We start from the raw sequence: 21,965 nt of genomic DNA on the forward strand, positions 1-21,965 counted from the left end.
AACTAAAGTAATTACCTTCTGCTTTTTCTTCTTTTCAGCAGAGAGAGTGGTCAAAGATCGCCACGGTTACTGGTTCTGCGCCGCCCACTTCCAGTGACTTCACGCGACCTTATCTGTGTTGTCGGTCCACCTAGTCCACCTAGTCCACCTAGTCCACCTAGGAGCCTACTCATGCCGCGACTACCTACTGCTGGTGATCACTACTCCAGAACGTTTCATTTCCCTTGTTCAGTACAACAGAAAAAATAAAATAGTATGACGTATGTCGGCTTATTTATTGATTATTAAATATCTTAATAATAAATAACGATTAATAATTAGAACATATTGCTAAGTAAACTGGAGAATTGAAATTATGAGGTTTTATTTTTACTGTACGCTTGCAAACCATAAAACCAAAAATGAATGAAAATTCACCACACAGCAAATTATTCGTTTTATTACATCCTAACACACTTTTTTTGTTTTCATTCAAAAAAATATTTATTAGATAAATTCAAGTAATCTAATTCACATTATGGTTTGCATGGAAAGAGCTATTTTTTTAATATTTTATCCACAATTTTGCTTTAAAGAAGGTATATATTATACACTAAATATGTACTACCAAGTATATTAAAGATACATATACGTGAAAAATTTGCCGAATTGGCCGAGCCATTCTCAATGTTTCATCTTAATAAGACATAAGACAAATGACTTTATTTAAATAGATAGATAATCGAGATGTATACGGTGAACTCCTTGTGTTGAAACTTGGGGGATCATCAGCAAATGTCCCGTGTACCTGGGTACTGCACCGAACATTTCTACTGCCTTAAACTTCTGGCTACACGACGCTGGAGTTATTTATTTGATACTTAATTGTTGATCACGCACGATATTACCAATTATGTCTGAAGTTTTCCAAAACGTAATCTGATGCTGCTTAAACTTTTGTACGTGAAATCCCTTGTTTAAATTCCTGGAGATGCGTAAAAATACGTGTTCATTTATAAGTCGTTTGGGTTTTAAAAAATCGTACTGGATTATCCATGGAATGTATCTTCTCTGCTTGACGTTTCGTTTGCAAATTATGACTATCAGGAAACATAGGTAAATATACCAAAGCCAGTATTTAATGTTATTGTTATTGTTAGTAGTCAGTGTAATGTAGGTTCCATTCAAATTGCGAAGAGAAATTGCGAAATAAAAGTCAAAGATTCTTCAACAGTAAATATTTATTATAAAAATTGCTCTTATAGCCACATTTCTGTTTCTATAATATATATAATATTTATGTTCATTCTTTGTGCCATTGTTTCACAAAATTATTCCTGTTCTTGTTATTTTCGACACAACATCTTAAACAATAATATATTACAATATAATCTCGCATTAGACAATTAGAGAAACAATTTTGAATAAAATTGTAACATGAGGAACGTTTTAACAATTCGATGTGCAAACATTAAAGTTTATTCAAAATTAGTTTCGTAATTTTCTAATGAAAGTATTTCTTCCTAGAATATACAAGAATGTTTTAATAAAATCCTGTCATTTTTGGTAACCAATGGCAATGAAAAAACGCTAAAGGAATTAATTACAATTAGGTATTTCAAAAGTTACGTATGGTGACGTTGCGAACGCTTCTTTGAAGCGCTCGCGGAGTACAGTAGACGGATGCGACAAAGGTCGTCACAACAATTATTGCTGCGGTCACAACACTAGTGGGGCACCACCACGCACCCGAGGCGGCTTCAGCAACGCTGACAGAACAGAACAGATATCCAAACCGCCCAAAGGGGAGCTCACCATTCACACAAGTCACGTCGTCACGCTAAACATCAAAATTGAGACTTATTCAGTGAGCACAATCATTTGTTCGAAAAGATAACTTTGTACAATTTGGCCCGTTTTGTAGAAATGACAGGACAGGACGAGAGGCCAGAACAAGTCTACTGAGGTTTCCGTCCACTTTTTACACAATTGCAAGCATTCGAGGGTGATACCTCTGTCGCATGCGCACCCGGGGTAAAGAATTTTAAACATTTTGGGAAAGAAACACAGCTGTTTTTGTTAAGTACATGAAAATGGCAGCGCGTGCGGGTGCGACAGCGGTACCACATAGTACGTTCTAGAAGGGTTCGTACAAATGTGTTATACGTTCTAGATAGACGTATGTAGACAGACCACTTTATTCATAATTCGCTAACTTACTTAAGTAAACCATCACAACCAACCATACGGACATGTTCAACAAAAAAATTAAAAAGGTAGGTACGTATTAGAAACAAATGTCAAAACGGAAACAACCGAACGCCTACAATCCCAGTGCGCGAGTTCAAAACTCAATATTTAAGCTATTCGATCTCCGACAAAGCGGCGAGAATTTCTGTGACTTACCCATAAAATGCATTTATAATATGTAACTTGTAAATCTGTACTTGTTTCGAGTGTATTGGACAGAATAAAGGTTGTATCGTACGACAAAGTTTGACGAACGCAGTCCGGGCGCCGCGTCCGTACCGACACTTAACGAAATGATTACTTTACATAATTTATTTACAACGGCTGCGATCACCGCGCCATAATGCCCAACTCCGTATATAATATGTACACTAAATTTAAGAACATAGAGTTTTCTCTCTCATTAGCTACCGAATCACAATTCAAATATTTGAGTAATTGACAACGGTGGACAAACATGCGCCGAAGCACTAATGCATATTACTTTGAAATTTGTACTTTGCTCTATCAAATCGTGCTGTGAAGGAATGTTTGGTCCATGCAGTCGTCTCGGCGCGGAGCAGGGGAGGACACGCCCGGCGGTCGGGTTGTGCGGTCGCAGCGTTGAGGCAGAGTGGAAACAACCGATAAGCTCATAAAATAAATATAAAGTGCGCTAATTAAATAACGACTTCGCACCATTTGACGCCGACCACAGAAGCCGATACCGACTCGTGACATCCCATTTCACGCGCGCTGCCCACAACCCGCCGCCACTAATGAGGACGTATCGGCCGCTGCAGGCTTACTTGAGCGCTCTTGGTAGCGTACACGCCGACACGACCTTATCGTGAGCCAAAGGTTGCGGTTGTTCTATGGCAATATCAATAATTTCATCAAATCCTGTTTGCATCTGACATTTTTTAATTTTATGGGTTACAATGCGGTTGCCTAAAAACAAAAACTTTTCTTTTAAATAAAATGAACCTCATATTTTATGTTACATTAAAATTAAATAGTAGGAACTCGCAACATAGTGTTTTAATTAAGTTACTGAACGCCACAATTATTCATTTCGATTTTTTACGCAGCAATTGTTTAAAGGCAACCGCCAACTTGAGCTTACAATTCCGATTAACGGGCATACTTTAGAGGCCAATTATGAAATACAAATTCCAACGACTCCAATGTACGACGAGACTGCTTCTCGTAGCAACACTGATAGCCCGTAAGGCGCCATAATTGACATCCAGTTGCGGTGTTCTAAGTGTTGGATGCGGAACTAATGAAAGCACATCGGTATTAAGTACTCGCTTAGGATCTATTAATTACAATTTGTTCACATCTGTCTGTTGCGCGAACACGACGCGAAGTCCGCGCGCCGTACAGATTCATCGGCACATGTCCACACATATGAATATGACGTAGATCAGAAACGTGCGAGGTGAGACCTTATTATGAACGCATCAGAAAATAATCGAGGCGAACGAAAGCCAGCGGACAGTAAATATAATTCTCGGAGGTATATCGATAGCACAAAAAGGTCGCACTTGCACGATCGGGAAAATTCAACATAACCCATCCGACATCACGCACCTCGTCAAGAATCGCACAATTGAAAATATCAAGACAGAAATAATTTCAAATTATCACTTTCCCCTATCAACGCAATAAATATAGCATTTTATCTAATTACACAATAATTTCAACAAAAAATTCTCAAACACCCGAGCTTCTTCAATTGAATTGTAATATCGTCTCTTAGCATCACTCGGTCCCAGTTCGGAGTTCACTTAAAGGAAATAAAACTATCAAAAATAAGTCGGCTCGCGTGTGGGTCCTGCGTCACGTCCGAAGCTAGCACCTTCCCTGATTAACGTAATACTAATTGGCGAGCGGGCGCTCCGACTAGAGGCCGCGTCAGCTGGCGCCGCGGGCCGGCGGCGTATCACAGGCGCTCAGAGGGGCGCGGGCGCGGGCCCGCGCGCCGTGCACTAACTCGTGGGCACCAGCAGCCGCACCAGGCTGTCCTCGCCCCAGCCCCAGTCGTCGGGCCACGCGTCCTCGGGCGGGTCCAGCGCCGACCGCGACGATAGGCTCAGCACCGAGCCCCAGTCGATGGCGCGCTCTTCGTCGCCGTAGCCCGAGTCGCGGTCGGGCGGCGGCGGCGCGGGGAAGGGTGTGGCGCGCCCAGCCGCCGCGTCGCGCGCGCCCAGCAGCTCGCAGCGTGCACCCGCCGCGCCCGCAGCACCCGCGCACTCGGGCGCTGCTTCCTCCGCGCTCTCGCGCTCCATCTCGCGCTCGATGCCGCGCAGCGTGTTGCACACGAGCACGGAGCGGCGCAGCGACGGGTCGGCAGTCTGCCGGAAGCGCGCCAGCTTGAGCGCGCACAGGTTCATCATCTTGAGGCGGCGCTCGCGGTAGCAGCGGCGCGATGCACAGCGACCGGCCGCGCGGCCGTCGCAGCAGGCGCGCGCCGCTGCGCCTCCCAGCTCCAGGTACGACTTGCCATTCTCCGCACGGATGGTGTCGTGCGCCCCGCACCAGCCGCCGCACCAGCGCCGGCGGCACGCGCGCCTCTCTTCCTCCTCGCGCCAGCAGTCGCCGCCGCCCGCACCCGCGGCCACCGCCTCCAGTCGCGCTATTGAGTCCTCCCAGCGCGCCGCTTTGCCGCCGCCCTCGCACGGGGACCCGGCGCGCCGCTTGCCGCCGCACCCCCCGCCAGAGCCCTGCAACCGTCACAACAATACCCTCAACCAATGTCTCATCACTGTCAGCGCCACTTGGAAACATCCATTAACTCTTTCGTTACGAACGTCGCCTAAGGAGATATACGCAAGAAGCCTTGAGTACGAGTGTCGCCTTGCACCCCGGGATGTGTTTATTTCTACGCACAGGTCAATGTTGTGTTACTCCGACGGAGCACACTGTTGTAGCGAAAGAGTTAATAAATTTACTTTTAAAATAGGACCCCAGAAAATGTTCAGAAAGCTTTCATTGTAACATTAAAAAAAATTATTGACAAAGAATAAATGTGTGATAAACGTCGCTACACTAGATGACTTCATAGATGACCTAGGCAAACCTTGGGAATGATGTATTCAGCCCAAGCTATTTCAATGTTTAATATAATATTATATTATTTAAAAAATACATAGTCCTGCGTTTCTTTCGTCTATTGTTCTCAGGTCTAAGGCACTTCATCCGAACATCTGTTATATAGGTAGACAGACGAATAAAAAGTTGAACATTTAAAAAATTTGATTTTTACATTTAAAACTAGAAAGATTTGTCATTAAAAGAGTTTCAGGCTTTTTTCATCGTCTATTCAATACATAATTAAATTATAGTACTAAAATAATCACATATTATACGAGCCGTATTCCGACAGTGTTGAAGAATGGCAATAGATGGCAGTAGTAGTAAATTCTGATTTAAACAATTACATAAACACTTGAAAACACGTTGAACTGTCTACGATCTCTTACTGCTAGATCAGTTACTAAAGGCTTTGTTCATAATGTACCGGTTAGTTAATTTATATTTTAAAGCAGATCCTTGCTATATATAATCGCTAAATGATTTTTAATATCGTAAATTTCAATAAGTTACGACCATAAAGTAAGAAATAGAAGTAAATAGGTTGAGTAGGTCTAGAGAAACGTGAAACTGTATGAAAGCGAGGTCCAAGCGACCCACACGCGGCGTTCCACGCAAGTACCGTAAGGCACACGTGCCGAAACACCACAAGCTTCAAACTTCTTGCGCTGCATTCCTGGTATTTCATTTACTACCTATACATACGTATGCTTTATGTATTTTTGTTATTACGTCTTTCACATCACAACGCATTATAAAGTTTCATACAATAAAAAAAAGTTCTTAAAACAATGCTGAAAACGGAGTCCTTGTCTTCAGTTTTTCATTTACGAAGTTAAAAAAATGGTTGTTACTACATATAAGTTAATTTAATTTTTTGTTTTTAACCAAACTATTATTATATTAACAAATTGTATACATAATTCTATATATAAATAACATTAATGCATATACTAATTCAAATTATATTTCACTGACACAACTAGTTTGTAAAGCTAAATAAATAAATAAAGAAAATACATTAAAATAATATGACTAAAATTTTATACGAGCCGTTTAAAGCATAATAAATATAAAAACATGAAAAAGAGACGAAAGAAAACCCTGGTCTCAATTTATATGGCTAACTAGAAGGTACCTGAACCCAATTCTATCCTCTTTTGTAACCGTTGGGACCGACCCTTCGCGCTTTTTTTGGATACAATATGTTCCCGCAGTGCAACCCCTGTTGGGGTCTGGGCCCAGGTAGAGGGTTCCGTGCTCTGCAATGCGACTGTGGGATTTACCGACCCATCCGAAGGTACGGCATTCTTTACCCGAAAACGTTTCGAACACAATAGAGCGACGATCCTTACAGATCTACTAACTTTACGTGAATAACGGGGCTTACAAAGTAAATAATAGAATTACTACGAACGATAATGCAAACTTATTTTTTACCTGTACACTTGAATCAATTTTTTTCGCCTTCTCTGTAGTAGTTAAAACAAAGGAACGATTATACTGCGGTGTAGCCACTTAAGTTCTGTTTATTTTTATAATAATAATTTATTGACCCGTCAAAAAGTTTAATAGTAAATGTGACAACTAAGTTTGACTTATATAATATTAAACCTTTTTTCAGAGGAACTGGCAGTTTTGATGTTATAAGTTATACACGTGTTATTTTTCTGTAAATTAAAGTATTGACATGTTAGTTTAAGAATGTGTAGTCTAGAAAGTTCAGATAATAGATAGAACAAACTGTATTATGGTGTTGCAAACTCATTTTAAATTTTTAGGGAAATATAAATACAAAACTGTTTTTTTTATATTTTAATATAACTTTCGTATATATCTGACACCGTTTGACAAAGGTTTATTTACAAACGTCTGTATAATATTTATCACTAAAATCCGAGTAACCCATAATTATATTACATAAGTAATGACAATTATTTATAGTTGCATCAGTAAAATATACGCTGAACATTGGACGGAATATTGGAATTCTTTGTTTTTTAAACTTGAAAAACATGGTTACCAGCTGCACATTACCTACGGATACCGCACTAATGAATACATGACGGACATTCCGAGTTCAAAAACACCCGCTGCCTTTACCATATGCCTGTAAGACTTTGAAGCGACTTGCCCACTCGGCCGTTCGGTTCACTACAGAATGTATTATTCCGCAACCCGATCGGACATCGTGTATAATTTTGATGTCGCGTGGTAAAAAATAGCTGGCGGAGTCCGCACGCCGGCAGATGCCTTTGCACCTGCCGTGACAATTAGGTGGGACACGCGTCTCCACAAAAGTTACTGGCTTGTTATGTTATAATAACTTTTTAAAGACATTAGTAATTCCTTATAGTTTATTAAGCAATTTAAAAAAATCGTTTCTTTATTTAATTCTCTGTGAATATTCGAACAAGAGCGGGCGGTGCTTACGAAGTAGGTAAGTAACGCAATAGGAGCCGAGGTGGGAACGTGCAGCGAAACAGTGAGCATGCAACCAGCACTGACTCAGCGGCCACTCATCGCAACGCTGCGAATATTCACTTTACGTCACCCATTATCGCTCTGAGGAAAACTTGCCACGACAATTCGCTGAGCCCGACAGCGTTTAAAACCTAAATAATACGGGCGCGCGGCGAGTTCTAATATGCAGAAATAGACGATTCCATGAGGTTTCATCGCTATCACGCGGCGAGCGGGCCGTACGTGTGTAGCGGTGTCGCCAGCGCTAGCGCTCATGAAAATAAATTTAGTAAATGACGTTGGCGCGCGGCGTTGCCGCACCGCAACTTGGAACGTGGCCGCGCGACGTTGCCGTCCCGCTCGCTCTTTCTAATCTTGTCGTAAAGTTCTTTTTCTGATGCGCGGCGCGTCGCTCGTTCTCTCCGCTCGAAACTTGGAAACGTCTGACGTTTATTTTATCGCTAGCGTCGGAAACCTATGCGGCATTTTATAACCGTACCTCACTAGAAGTTTCCACTCGGACAAAACGACTATCGTAAAGAATTCTACATCGCCTACGAAGTAACATTCAGCGGATTGAGGTGGCGGTGGAACGTTCGAGGAAGGTAGGAAAAGTTCGAACTGAACTGGAGACTTTCTATGGCATTGTGAGAAGCAAATAGATATGGCGACGCGGCATTGCCTCACAGCGCTAAGCCGCAGCGAGTCGTTGTCGAGCGAGCGGAGCGCGGGTCGTGGCGAATGCGGGGAGAGTGCGGGGCGGGAAAGCGAGGGGCGACGCGCCTGTGTTCTCGATCGTTGCACGTGCACTCACACAGCTGCCCGGTATAATAACATCGCGTAGCTTCTATCTAGCGCTACAACTACCTACGCTCGACGCCGAAACGTTGTGTTATAGCGAGCTATAAAACGGGGTAGATAGTGTGGGGTGCAGCTTTTGCATTATACGGCTGGGGCGCACGAGGAAGTACGAGGCTACTATAGACTTAAACGACGTTAGGATATTTTAACAAATACTACATTCATAACGTCAGGATTTTCGTATTAAAAAACTGTGTCGACATCGAAGAACATGGAATGTTCCAATGGAAAATTAGCAAGAGCAGGCGCTTTATAAAACGTTCTTGACTCTTGATATTTACGATCCGAATTACAAAAAAAGTTGTTCTCGTTTCGACTTTATAATGCAGGGATAAGAATGTATTCGCGTTGGCCTCTGCACAATTCTATTTACATGTATTTTTATACGTTCCAACACGAGAACAATGCTTGTAAAACTTTGTAAATAGAGGTGTGTGTGGTGAGATTTTACTACGAAACGATCTGCATAGTATTTTTTGTCGTTCATTCACAACCAGACCGTGAAGAGGTGTCGTTAATCTGCTATATCGAATTCGAGAGGCGCCGATTGAATGACCGATTAACCATTAACGTTCCTTTCAGCACAATAGAGCACGTGATCGGTGCTCGGTAATTTCATTCATTCGGCCGAAGGGTGTTCCGCGGACCTGTTCACTTAACTGTTTATAGTTTGAGATAATAGATTAGTCTAGCTCCGATATCGCTTACCTATTGCGGCTTAGCGCTATTTCTTTATTTCATTGACCATCTCATATTAAATCTGAGATAAATGAAATACCGACAAATTTAATAATTATATGTAATACACATGCACACCCATGTTACACCTATTTTTTCTTAAAGGAATGAATTTCATATGTATTAGTTAATACTAAATATTTAATAATCTTATTTAAGAGCACAATTTAAACCAAATAGTTTGTGCAAAGAAAACTTCGCAGTTTTAAAATAAAAAAATATGGCGATCGAATTCGGACGTTGGATTGTGTTCGCGAAGCATGCGCCAAGGCAGCGAGTGATTGGCCATGAAAACCAGGGTTCACCAGATGAAGTTTATTTTATAATTGAATACATAACAGGTATATTCTAACATAGATAAATAAGGTAATAATAATAACAAAATAACTTTAATTTTTAAAAGCAGGAAATTTCTAAAATACTTATTTAATAAAGTTTATCAAAGAATATTAATAATCTGTAGAAAGACCTTATATTTTGAGTTAAACTATATACATAATTTATTATGTATTTAATATTCGATACGTAAATTGGGCCATATAATGCACAGATTTGTCAGTAACATGTTTATTATTATTCACTGTTATTAATTATTATTATATTTATTAATATAAGCTAATTGTAATGATTTAACCGAAGTATGTACTGCTTTCTTAAAACTATTTTTTAATTGAACTTCTAGTATTATTCATGTAAATATGTACCAGTTGTAAGTTTTCCATAATACATAAAATAAAATATTATCTCGTGACTCTTGCCATTTGCTTGTAACTTATAATTAGATAAACACATCCAAATCAATGACAAAAACTTAAACTTAGGGCAATAAGCAACAGTGAAACAGAATATGACAAAATTAACTCTCATAATTAATAAAAATATTTCTACAGGTACAATATATATATATATATATACAATATATGTATATACATATTATTTTTTATTTATATATAATTAACGTTTATATCTAAAGCTGCATACTTTATGGTTAATTATAAAAAGTCAGGGTTATCAAAGCGCGTTTATTAAGAGAATCGGGCGTTCCCGGTCGGTCCTGCATTCGCTCGCGGCGTGGCAACCCTGGCGACCCGTTGGCACGCACATTTCCGTGAGCGGCGAGCGGCGAGCGACGAGGCCGCGTGCGCATGTTTGCGTGCGTGCGTACACGGCGGGCTCTGTGTGCGCGGACCAGTCCCACATCCTGTTCGGTCGGCCGCGCAGCTTCTGACGAGAGCTTTTTATTTCACGCCCGGCTACTTGCGTTCGATGCGATTCATTTTAGCGCCCGAAATTTTGTTAGCCAGTTTTTATGCGTCCTACTAAACTGCAATTGACTTTAATTCACAAAGTACCTAAATTTAGCTATAATTGAAGACTTGTAATTGGCTTCTAGTTCACATTTTTATCATGTATATACATAATTATCTACCTTGCATACAAATAAATAAACAGGGCGAACAAAGGTGTAAATGTCAATAAAAGACCTGGAGGTAGACAGTTATGCAATAACAGTTGAATGATTCGAAGGTGACGGCAAACAAAAGACGGTGGCGCAGTAAACAAAAGGAATCCCTCAGGAATGCGTCCCGCATAAAAAGGCGAAGGGATTTCCCGAAAAGCATTGTTTACAGAGCGGGCCACGCGCTGCGTTATGCGTTTATTCTGATGAGTTGCTTCGATGCAATGAAAGGGAAAATTGTAGTTTTTGTTAGCGCGAGATGACGCACTCGCTTCCCCGAACGCCGGCCGACTGAATGACAACACAGGAATGTCGGCGTCGCCATCGCGGCCTCTCGCCTCCGCTATACCCGGTGCACGCTCGGTGTCACAGTTAAACTTCTTTCAATTAAATATTCCCGGTTCAAATTTGTGATTATTAAAAAAATAGTGGCCACTTTATATCAAATTAAGGAGACGCTTAGTCAAGATTAGATTGAATGATGATTGAAAATATTTTGATTTGCCCATATTTGCGATAGACATATCAAGTGATCGCGTATGGAATTATTTTGGGCGTCAAAGGAAAAGATGGCGGAGCTCTATGAGGAAGACTGTATAACAAATCCCTTACAATTGTTCTGCCAGGATGAGAAACATGCATTGCATGATTTCTATCCTGGCACACACAAAAACATACGTACATTATTTATATTCACTAATGGGCGCCTTAGCATGTAGTCGCTCCTGAATCTGGGCGTGCAAAGTACGTCAAAGGAAAAATGGTGGAGGACTGCGATAAAGAATCTCCAATGGCAATCAACTCGAATTAGAAGATAAATAAAGAAATATACACAGATAGAAATCATAAATCTCTTTACAACAATGTACAATAATATATAAATTTATAGTATTATTTTAATTTTTGTTGTTTGTTGCACTAATTATAACATGGAACACACGACAATCCTATAAGTTATCGCACAAAGTGCGGAAAGGTTGGTGAATACCTTCACTAAACTTCACTGGCGCGCCGATTTAAAATAATAAACACACAATGAACGAATGGTAGCGGTGGTAAGTGCCGAAGCGTCGTTGCGGTTCAAGGCGGCCCCGGCGTTTAACACTGACATTGGCTACAGTTGATCATAAATCACCTGAATCCGCGAGAGTACGGCGTGCGCTTTTGAGATAATAAATCAGGGGCCGCGGGCGTGCGATGATGACGTCACCGGCACGTACCGAGATTCCCCGGAAGAGACCGGATAAAATAAAAATGTCACGTCGCGATCAGCTGTCGGACGAGACGGGCGCGGGGCGAAGCGAGCGTGACGGGCCCGCGGCGATGCGCATAACGACACCCAATAAAACTTATTTTTATGTTTTTCGCTCACAATAGCCGCGCGAAGGTCGACCTATCTAAATGGGTCAATACACTCGTAGTACGAGCGAGCACGTGCTCCCGCGTTTGTAAATAGCGAGATATCGGCCGATTGTTGCACTGATTAATGGGGGGCGCGTAATGACCGCGCCGCTTGCTAATGTGTTCATTCATCGCCGCACTATTGTGCCGCGGAGATGGCTTTGTGCGCTTAGGGCGATGCCCAATGTCAAGGTTGCACTTGCTCGCTTGCCGTTGTACGCCGTCCTTGCCAAATTAAGTGCCTACGTGCGCCTCTCCGTTGCCATGTGCCTATTATAATTTTCCGCTTTCCATTTCGATCGCAATTTCTGAACATCTACTATCTACAGTGCTATTTGCTACGGTGGTGCGTTTACAGACAAACGAGGTGAATATTCACGAGAATATTTAAAAACTTAATTTTACATCATTTGTTACTATGGGTTATGAATGTTGTACAAGCAAAATTTATCAAAATTAGTTTTAAATAAAATATAATCTAAAATAGGCAATCATTTTATCGATTAATCATATATCTATACCTAACAATACGAAACCAATTATATTCTGTTAGAAACTTAAAAAATGTCACTTAGTTTAACGATATGATTATTAAGATCACAAATAACCATCAACAATTATTAACACCGCACTTAAACCTTTTAAAAACAAATCGGTCGTGTTTCTAATAAGCTTTCTTGTTAAAAACTTTTTTCCTAATCTTTGTGATTGGATTTTGTTTGCACACTTACGTCATTATAAAAGCCTAGTAGATTATGTAATTGAATGGTGAAAATAAAACAGTCAAACATTAACATTTGCAAAGATGGCTAATAAAACAAGAAACATTAATTATATCCCTAACTTCGTATACGTTACCATTGATTATTACAGTAAATAATCTAATGTCACTTTTACATCGATGTAACGAAGAGACGACGCAATCAAAGGAAACACTGTATCTAGTTCATCATGAAATAGAAAAAACTATATTCTACATAATAAACAATGTTTTCAATTTAGTCAACTACGATTAAAGGTAAAATTGAATTCTTTTCATCTAAACATATGAAGATAATAGTCTAAGAGCGTAATCTTACTTTTCTTAGTTTTAAACAAAATTAAAAATATATAATAAATCTGATCCAAAAATCGAAAATATGTCAAGCCTTAGCTTGACTCATTTACATGGTTGATTTATAATAATTACACATCAATCATTGTTATATTTAAATTTAAAAGAGCAACTATTGAGGTTCAGGTGGGCTCTTCACAGCAGATCAGCTTTCAAACCAGGAGGTAGCTTTCCACTAACAATTTTAAAATAATCGAAGATCCAAAAGTGCCTGCTTGAATAAAGATATTTTCAATTTGATATGGCTGCGTAATCCGTCTACAGTTTACAATAAAAGAGCGTTAGAATAACGTATGCGTGGTATTTGAGTACGTCAACATATCGTGAAGCCGGGGGTGTAAGACGTGGGTGATAAGGGCGAGGTCACGCTTATCAATGACGGGATCTCCATACTCGCTTCGCGGTCGACCGCGACATCTCGCCCATTGAGAAGAGCTCCCCCACCCTCCCGCGCCCTACGCCCGGCCCTCGGTGCATCATGCAACAAGTTAGGGCGCCGTTTCGCTCGCAAGAAGTTCCGCGAGATGCTGCGACCCAGTCTAAACAGCTTACTCTACTCTACTGCGTAAACAAACATGCAATCAAAACGCTTGTAATGTCTTCAAATTGTTCATACATTTAATTACCACAAAAAGAATCCATAGTCATCGAAGAAATAAATACAGCGATTTATCGTCGGGTGTAATAGAGATGGTATAGTTTAAATAAAGTTGCCGTAGAGTATGGCGGACTCGAATACACTTTCAGGTCCGCGATGTCCAATTAAATATGGATGTGATTGAAAAACGCGTGTCCGGTAACGAGCGTGTACATAATTGGTGGGGGCGGTGGCGGCCCGGAGTGACCCAGTTGCGTTGCCGGGCGACGGCCGGGGCTGCGGCTCCCCTCCACCCGCCCCCGGGCCCGCGCAAGCCCCCCCAACGCTAAATAACCTGCCCGAAAGCGACACCTTCACAAAGGTCGTTCAACCGTCACAGACCACTCGCATCTGATTTTTCACCTGTGATACACGAATCGCGAAAATCAACCCTCCACTCCACGACATTCCAACAGCTTCCACCTCCAATATCGACCACGAATAGCACACGTTGCAACTCCCGTGTCTTTCATCCGACATATTGCAAAGGGCGCAGAATTGAAATTAGTGTAAGTAAGAGAAGTTGCCACTTTTGTAAAACGAAATAGAAAACTTGCGAGCGAATAAACTTAATTGTTGTAAGCCGGGTTCGGCGACTGCCGCCCCGCCCGACGGGGCGTACCGGGGCAACCGGGGGTGGCGTCGTTGTATTTCTCCGAACTTGGGCTAAATTTCACTTTCTCTGAAGACGCTGTGCGTAGATTCAACCACCCACAGCCCAATACTGTTACCATGAGTTTCGAGAAATTGGTTTCGTTATTAATTGGAACATGAAAAATTATTTACAATTAAACATGAAAATAGAATCAGAATCACTATACATAATTAAAAATGATAGATTTTTCAAATATTTCAACTTTCAATAAGAAACTTTCCTAACGTGCTACTTTGTGCGCTTTCCACCCTCTACGGGGCATCGTTATCTTAGCGTACCCTAACCGAATAAAACATAAAAAATGTACGTCAAAAAAGTCCTTCCACTCACAGAACCCTGCCTCCTCTCCCAAGTTATACAACTAAAGGCGGACGCCTCACTACGGAGTTTGTGTCCCTATGCGCTCACGTTTAGAGTGTAGAATAGCGAGGTACATAAAGTCGCGGGACTGAAAGGCGAGCACACGAGCGTGGAAGCTTTAAAGCAAAATGAAAGCCGACTCGCTCTTAATTCACCAGCACATGGATAGGGTGTACGGGAACGTCGATAGAGCTCCCCACGCCCGACCCCGCCGCCTCGAACCCCGCCTGCCACCGCCGGGCATAAATAAGGGAGGTGAACTCCGCTTAACAAGAGAACGAGCACCCACCCCGCCGCTGGAGGGGAGAATTAAGGGGGCTGCGGCGAAGGACGAATTAAGGAGATGAGAGAGCACACGCTCTCGAGACGCGAAACATCGTGCCAGTCAGGGAATTAAGGGAGAACACAGCCGAGCGTCGCCCTTGTCCCCGCCGCGCGCCTCTTCTTGTGCCGTGCTCCCTTTCTTTGCGCTCTGGGAAAACCTATGCTACCAAATATATAGAATTTTTAATGTAAGACTTGAAAAATCCCATTTCTTACTACGATACAGTTTAATACATACATGCCGCATATAAACTTATTATTTGAATTAAGTATCTCGAGAAACATGTTAAAGTTATTTTTAAATATCAAGGCAGGTTCACTTAACATTTTTAAGTGTAGGCATGTTACTAGGGACGGTTTACGAATCCCATGACGTCACTGCGTATCACACGTGAGTCATTCCAACTTATAAATTACTAACTATAACCCTCTAGACATAGGGTTTATTTTCGCTCGAAATTACTAAAGATTCTTTGTCTTGTGTAGCACGCCGAGGGAGAATGGTTCGTATTTCGTATAAGATACGGTCGTTTGTGAGTGGGTAGGGGTGAAATAATATTCTTTGGAAGAGGGTGGGTATAAATTTTGTATGGGGGCAGACGGGGCGACGTCGCGAGGGCGCCGTTGAGTCACGGAGGCCGGGGCACGCAGCGCCGTACATATTGTTAGTATCTACCTCTCACATGTCACAAAGTTTCTCCGCATCGGAAAACTTTGTTAACGTCAACCGACCACGTGGCCTTCTTCCATATTATACATAATTGCCGCGGAGTTTCGCGCGTAAATTCGCAAACTTTTTACGCACATTTTCCCAACACTTGACAAAACAGATCCTTTTTTATTAATCTAAAGAATCAAGTCGCTTATAATATCCTATAAATGCATTGATATAATGAGAAATAAATAAAACATTTTGTCGCTGTCAAAGATAAAAACTTAGAACTGCTTAATAGAAGTTTAACCGTATACTTTGTGAAGTAACTATACAATTAAATTAAACAGACACTGAATTTTTTTCCGAGGAAATTAAGAAACATTGTTACTTAAAAAGTAGCAAAGTAATCACTGGATAATATGCGAAATAATAATGAAAAATATTAATAATGAAAATTATTGTGAGGTGTACTCTAAATATGCATTTCTTTTGATGCATATATCACTGAAATCTCACTTCGGGCCTCATTATCAACCTCATAACTACTCAGTGAGACATGGATACGGCTACGCTCGAGGTTTCTTTACGAGATCAGATCTGGAATGAGGAGATCAGTAAACGAACGATAGTAACCGCCTTATTGGACAAAATAGATAGAAGCTGGGTCTGTAAGGTTCTGATAGAGATCACAGATCGTCAAGCGCAGGACGGGCGTCCACTCACAAGGTGGACAGAGATACCTTGTTTAGGCCGTGGAGTACATTGAATGCACGTCACTTCCAAACAGTTCTATTGGGTGTCTATTGAGGAGGCCATATCTAATGGACGTCCGATAGCTAAAACGATAATAATGATCTAATTTATTAACACTGTTTTCTGGAAAGGTAGGATTCTTTGGTAATCTTTCCGTAGCTCTTGTAGACGGCAAATGTTAAAGACAAAAATATTTTCTTGTAAAGTTCATATAGTAATTACATTTCTATCGCATCCAGCATAGATATCTCTACAATAACAATTTATAAGTTAACTTTTATGTACAAACATAAAAATGTCTCCCGAGTTTTCCAAAACTTGCATATAAACAAAACGATATACACCTAATTGTGTAACGCACACGGTAATAATTACAGGCATATCAGCGCCGGCAATCGGCTGAGTTACATCGGACCGTCACCTTGAAGTGATAACGTGCGCCCGTGATAAGACGATACGCCGCGCATTGCGCTGTCGAACTGCGTTTTAATGTATTTAAGAAACACTTACGAGATTTATTTTCATACAAAAATTCCTTCAGCTACTTATGATAACACTTTATTGATTTAGACTTTATTTACTACAATTTATCTTATATAAACTAACGGTAGGTTTTAGTCGAAACCGTGTAAAATAAAACCCCCGATTTATATTAAACCGTGTAAATATCTCTAAACTCCAAACATGTACTGAATTCTGATATCCGTTTATTTAAAGTAAAACAGCTTTAAAACTTACCTAATGAATTTTTTTTAGATTACGAACAAAAAAAAAATCACAAAATTTTTACTGTCATCAATTTTACCAATTCTCTGTCTTTTTTACTAAATTGAAATGATGGAGCTTCCATCAAATTAATGGTATATTCATTCCTCATTCAAATATGCTCTCATAGTCGATGAATTCTGGAAGACTTGAGGATTGAGGGGATTTCGTAGTAAAATCTGTAATTAACAGTTCCGTAAATTTCTTTGGCTCAATCTTAAAACAACTTTTATTATGTCTCGAAATAAAGAGCGTGGTAGTCATTCGTATCACATTGTAGAAAATTTTTATATTTAATATGTATATTGCATTTCATAATACGAGGAGTCCCATGTTATTACCAATAGCATTACCGAATCGTTTAATTTGAAATCCAGAAATATTTTTAACGATATGTATAAGTAAATATGCTACCGTACATATATTTTCATTAGTTTTTCAAAATTGGTTAATTAATAAACTGTGTAAAAAAAAACAAAACGTAAAAACAGACACCGAATAAAGAAGAAGAGAAAAATGTATTACAATGAATATACAATGAATATACAATGATAATGTAGAACAGAAATATAATTTTTTTCACAATTTATTTATCCACTGATCTTTTAATTATAAACTATAAGATGTTGGTGTCTTGTACGACGTCTGTCAATTATAATCTTGAAGACAAAAAATAAATAGATTACTATATCAGTTGCAATTTTATAAGTGATTAAAATTATCTTTGTTGAACGTATGTATGAAAAAAATCTACGTGCAAATTTACGATTGTTGGTGTAGGGAGGTCTCCAGGCATCGATACAATCTCTGTGAAATAGTTCAGATTGTATTTGAACACAAATGATATGCAGCAACTGATTACGCGTTGCGATAGAGAGATAAAATATTAAACAAACATTTGGACGCAAGTTTTGAACCAAAAACAACGCGTCCCCGCAAACATTGCGATGACTAATTAGTAATTACGTAAACAAACATTGATAGAGGCAAATATGTAATAACAGTTTGATGACCTTTATCGAAATTAGCAGACTGCATTTCATTACATGTTTTCGCTCGAGTAGACAAATAAATGTCTATTAAAAAGTAAACTATTTTACAATTAACTATTTAACAACTTCCAGGGTATTTCATTAATAATTATCTTAAAACATTGATAGGAGAACGAATTATTTTAACGAATAAAAACATAACATCGATAGTTTCATTTATTTTAATATCACAGATTAATTTTGTTTCTCTTCAATTTTGGGCGCCAATGAAAAAAATATTAAGTTTTGAAAATTGCGAGGTTAAATTATTAAAGTCGGAAAATGTTTGAAATGTCAATAATTTGTAACGTGATAAGTCATTGTTATATTGTGGAAAGGTTTATCAATGTTCATAAAGTAAATCGTAAAGTTGAAACTGAAAGGAGTCAGCAGTAGCGAAGTGTATTCGATGGCAGCGCATTCACTACTGAGTCCCAGCCGCGCCCACCTTATATACCAAATAGCCAGGGTTGTCAGACATCGCCAAGCTTCCACGATAAATACCAACTCTCTGATATGATAACAGTATTTCAAAACAAATTACTCACCGAATTTCTTACATTCTTTATTAACAATATGTTTTGTACATTAATACGAAATCTGTTTCATTTTAAAAAGTGAACATACTTTTTTTTCTTTTTTTGCCACTTTCCTAAGGACTACAAACTTGGTTTTCGACAGAGTAGATTAGGTAATATTTAATTGTGAGTTATCGCTAGATTTTCCGAATCTCTGTTGTATTAGAAGTGTATTGTAATCAACAAAGTTTTCACAAATTAAAGTTTAACAAAGCTGATTTTTCACTTCCTTCACATTTCATATTTCAAAAAAATACTATCTAATTCGTTCCTCCGACATTAGTTAAGTTGGAAGCTGGTTCACTGTCTGATCGAAAATTTCGACATCTGTTTCAGATGATAACATTAGACTGTTTGGCACTGAGAAGTCGAAGAGAATATAGTTCCTATCCTAATTGAAACCATAATAAATTGATAAATTATTGATTAATATATACATAAATATTAAAATTAGTTAGTGAATAATATAGTTCCAACTGTCAGCTAATATTGAGGCAACGATGAAATTTTTACGTTTACGTATGTTCTAATCACGACAGTGGTGTTCGTTATATAAAACAACTTGAAAACAAAAGGCGCACAAGTATGTCAACAGCCCAGAGATTATTATGAGAACTTTCAATTAAATTCTCTGTAGCTGCAATTAACAAAAAAGATAAACATTGGCAGCAGCCCTGGTTATGTACGCGGGTGGGGAGGTATGTACAGCCCTCAGCGCTCGCGGGGCCGCGGTACAAAGCGCGGGAATGAATTTTCGCGCGCAAACTTATCGCGACGCTTTTTAACAGTCCAACTTGAGCGGGCAACACTGCCGCGAAAACAAAATAAAATTCTACTTATACACTTTTCAGCTCGGATTCCCTTTTCATTGCATTTCATTAACGTTACGTTGATAAATTTCCCTCGGCCGTGTTTTTTTTTTACTTTTTCCGGATGAATTTGTGTCAATTCAAACCGTTGCTTTTTAGTTACTTTTTTTTAAAATGTCGTTTTAATATTCTTCGTTAAATTTAAAGTTAAAACAAAATTATTCTAATAAATATTAAAATGTTTACAAGAGTAATTGACATTTTTAACGGAATGAAGTAAAATCTTGAAAAGATTTAAAGCTCTGCAATTAAAAGTTATTGTCAGTTTAGAAATTAAATGTTAGGATTCCTGCAGCGGGTGTTTATCGGAATATAAAAGCGTAGTTACCCCTGTAAAACTGCCCCGGGAGAACCGAAGGGACCCCACAATGGACGACCCCCGAAAGCAAAAATGAATGATGTAATGTCGTTGCAACGTTACCGATAGGGACCCGGGCTTACAGTGTAAGACGCTAGCAACAGTCTTAATAGAAGTAGCAACTATGAAACATGCCTGAACTTCTTAGCATTGCGTAAAAACTGAGTTTCGGGTGGTACAATCGATATAGGAAGGTCAATATTGGTGGCGGGTATCTGCAGCGGCAGTAATGAGCGGTTCAAGCGGCCGCGGCCGCTGCCACTGCCGCTTTGCATAAGTAATGACCGCTCCCTCGCTCCTCCCCCTCCGCTCCAATCCCCGCACCCCGCCCTAGGCCTATCGATTGCGGCGGCGCGAGGGCGGGCCGCATCGCCGTAATTGTCACACCGAGCTACCGCACCCCGCCTACCGAGTTTCCATCTTATATCTTCTACATAAAACACATTTTACCATACCCAATGCTCAGATTGAAAATGTGCTATAGTCCGCTCTAAGTTTGGAGGCGGCTTGTAATAGAGCCTTCGAAGAGTCTATGACAGAGCTTAATTAGACAGGCGCGATAGCAACAAATGGATTTTACTTGTTCGATGTTTCGGCGCGAATTAAAGCTTAAATTTTGAGATTTTACCGCACCACTCGAGCGGAGCATTTTATATTTGTACGCTCCGGAAAAGCAGCGGGTCGGTTGCTCGCTTCATTAGCTGCTACACTGCCGACAACTACACCACTTGGCCGATGAGTCCAGACAAGTCATTGCTAGACCGGACAATACGTTACGACTTAAAATGGTTTTGTCGAGTACTCCCAGACGCTATTTAAATTTTTTACTTACAAAAATGGGATTAAATTTGTTAAAAAAAAGTTAAAGATTTAAGATACTGGATTGTAATAAATATCTTATTCAATAAGAGCTAAGCGCATGCGCACGCGCAGCTAAAGAAAACTATAAGAAGTGTTGCGCGACGACGACCGGCGTATCGCTGGAATTAACAGTCGACGTCTAATCGAGCTCGGTTTTTTTAGCGCAGCGCGACGAAAGTATGGAGAAAGTGGCGCGTTGACGTCACACACACACGCGCAACGCACGCGTGACAGCGGACCGCGAACGGCCCGCTCTCTGCGATTCCACACCGCACTACACCGCCAAGTTACTACACGCCCGGTTGCAACACCGCGCCACGAGAAACGCCGCGATACGCTGCGGCCTCTCCCGACACGTTCGCTTGCCCAACACAAAAATTGTTCGGCGCGAACGCAACTCGCCCCCGATAAACGTTTTTGAATTCCGAATCCAGAACTTAACATTACATTTCCATAAATCTTAATATCATTACTACTTAAACCCATTCGTGTAACCGAGGGACGTTGGGACAAGGTTGCATAAAAGCGGCGTGGTTAGACCACCCCCCACTAAGTGCTTTTGTTGACTTGATCAGCGCAAAACCGGTCATCCTGGCAATCTTTGGGAAAGGCCTGTGTCTAGCCGTGGGGGTCTATTCGCTGATATGATGACGACGGGGACTCATTTTCTTCGGTCGTCAGCATAGTCACACGACAGTAAGCATGGCGTATGGACTCAGTTTACGAAGCAAGCTGTGGCATGAGTGATCAGAAATCTCCCCAAATATAATATCTAA

At 40.3% G+C, this 21,965-nt stretch overlaps 1 protein-coding gene across 1 annotated transcript in view; it reads right to left on the reverse strand.

Annotated features, from left to right (window-relative positions):
- Positions 1-1,468: 1,468 nt before the first annotated feature.
- Positions 1,469-21,965, reverse strand: part of tara (taranis) — a 32,380-nt gene continuing 11,883 nt past the window's right edge. The window contains exon 2 of the mRNA XM_068762847.1: positions 1,469-4,937. Within this exon, the coding sequence (XP_068618948.1) occupies positions 4,203-4,937 (735 nt within the window). The 3' untranslated portion in view covers positions 1,469-4,202. The remainder of the gene's footprint in view (positions 4,938-21,965) is intronic.

This window comes from Battus philenor, unplaced genomic scaffold (genome assembly GCF_028537555.1).
Source record: "Battus philenor isolate CCGP_79_NKW_IND1 unplaced genomic scaffold, ilBatPhil1.0.hap1 SCAF_17, whole genome shotgun sequence".
Taxonomy (NCBI): Eukaryota; Metazoa; Arthropoda; class Insecta; order Lepidoptera; family Papilionidae; genus Battus; species Battus philenor.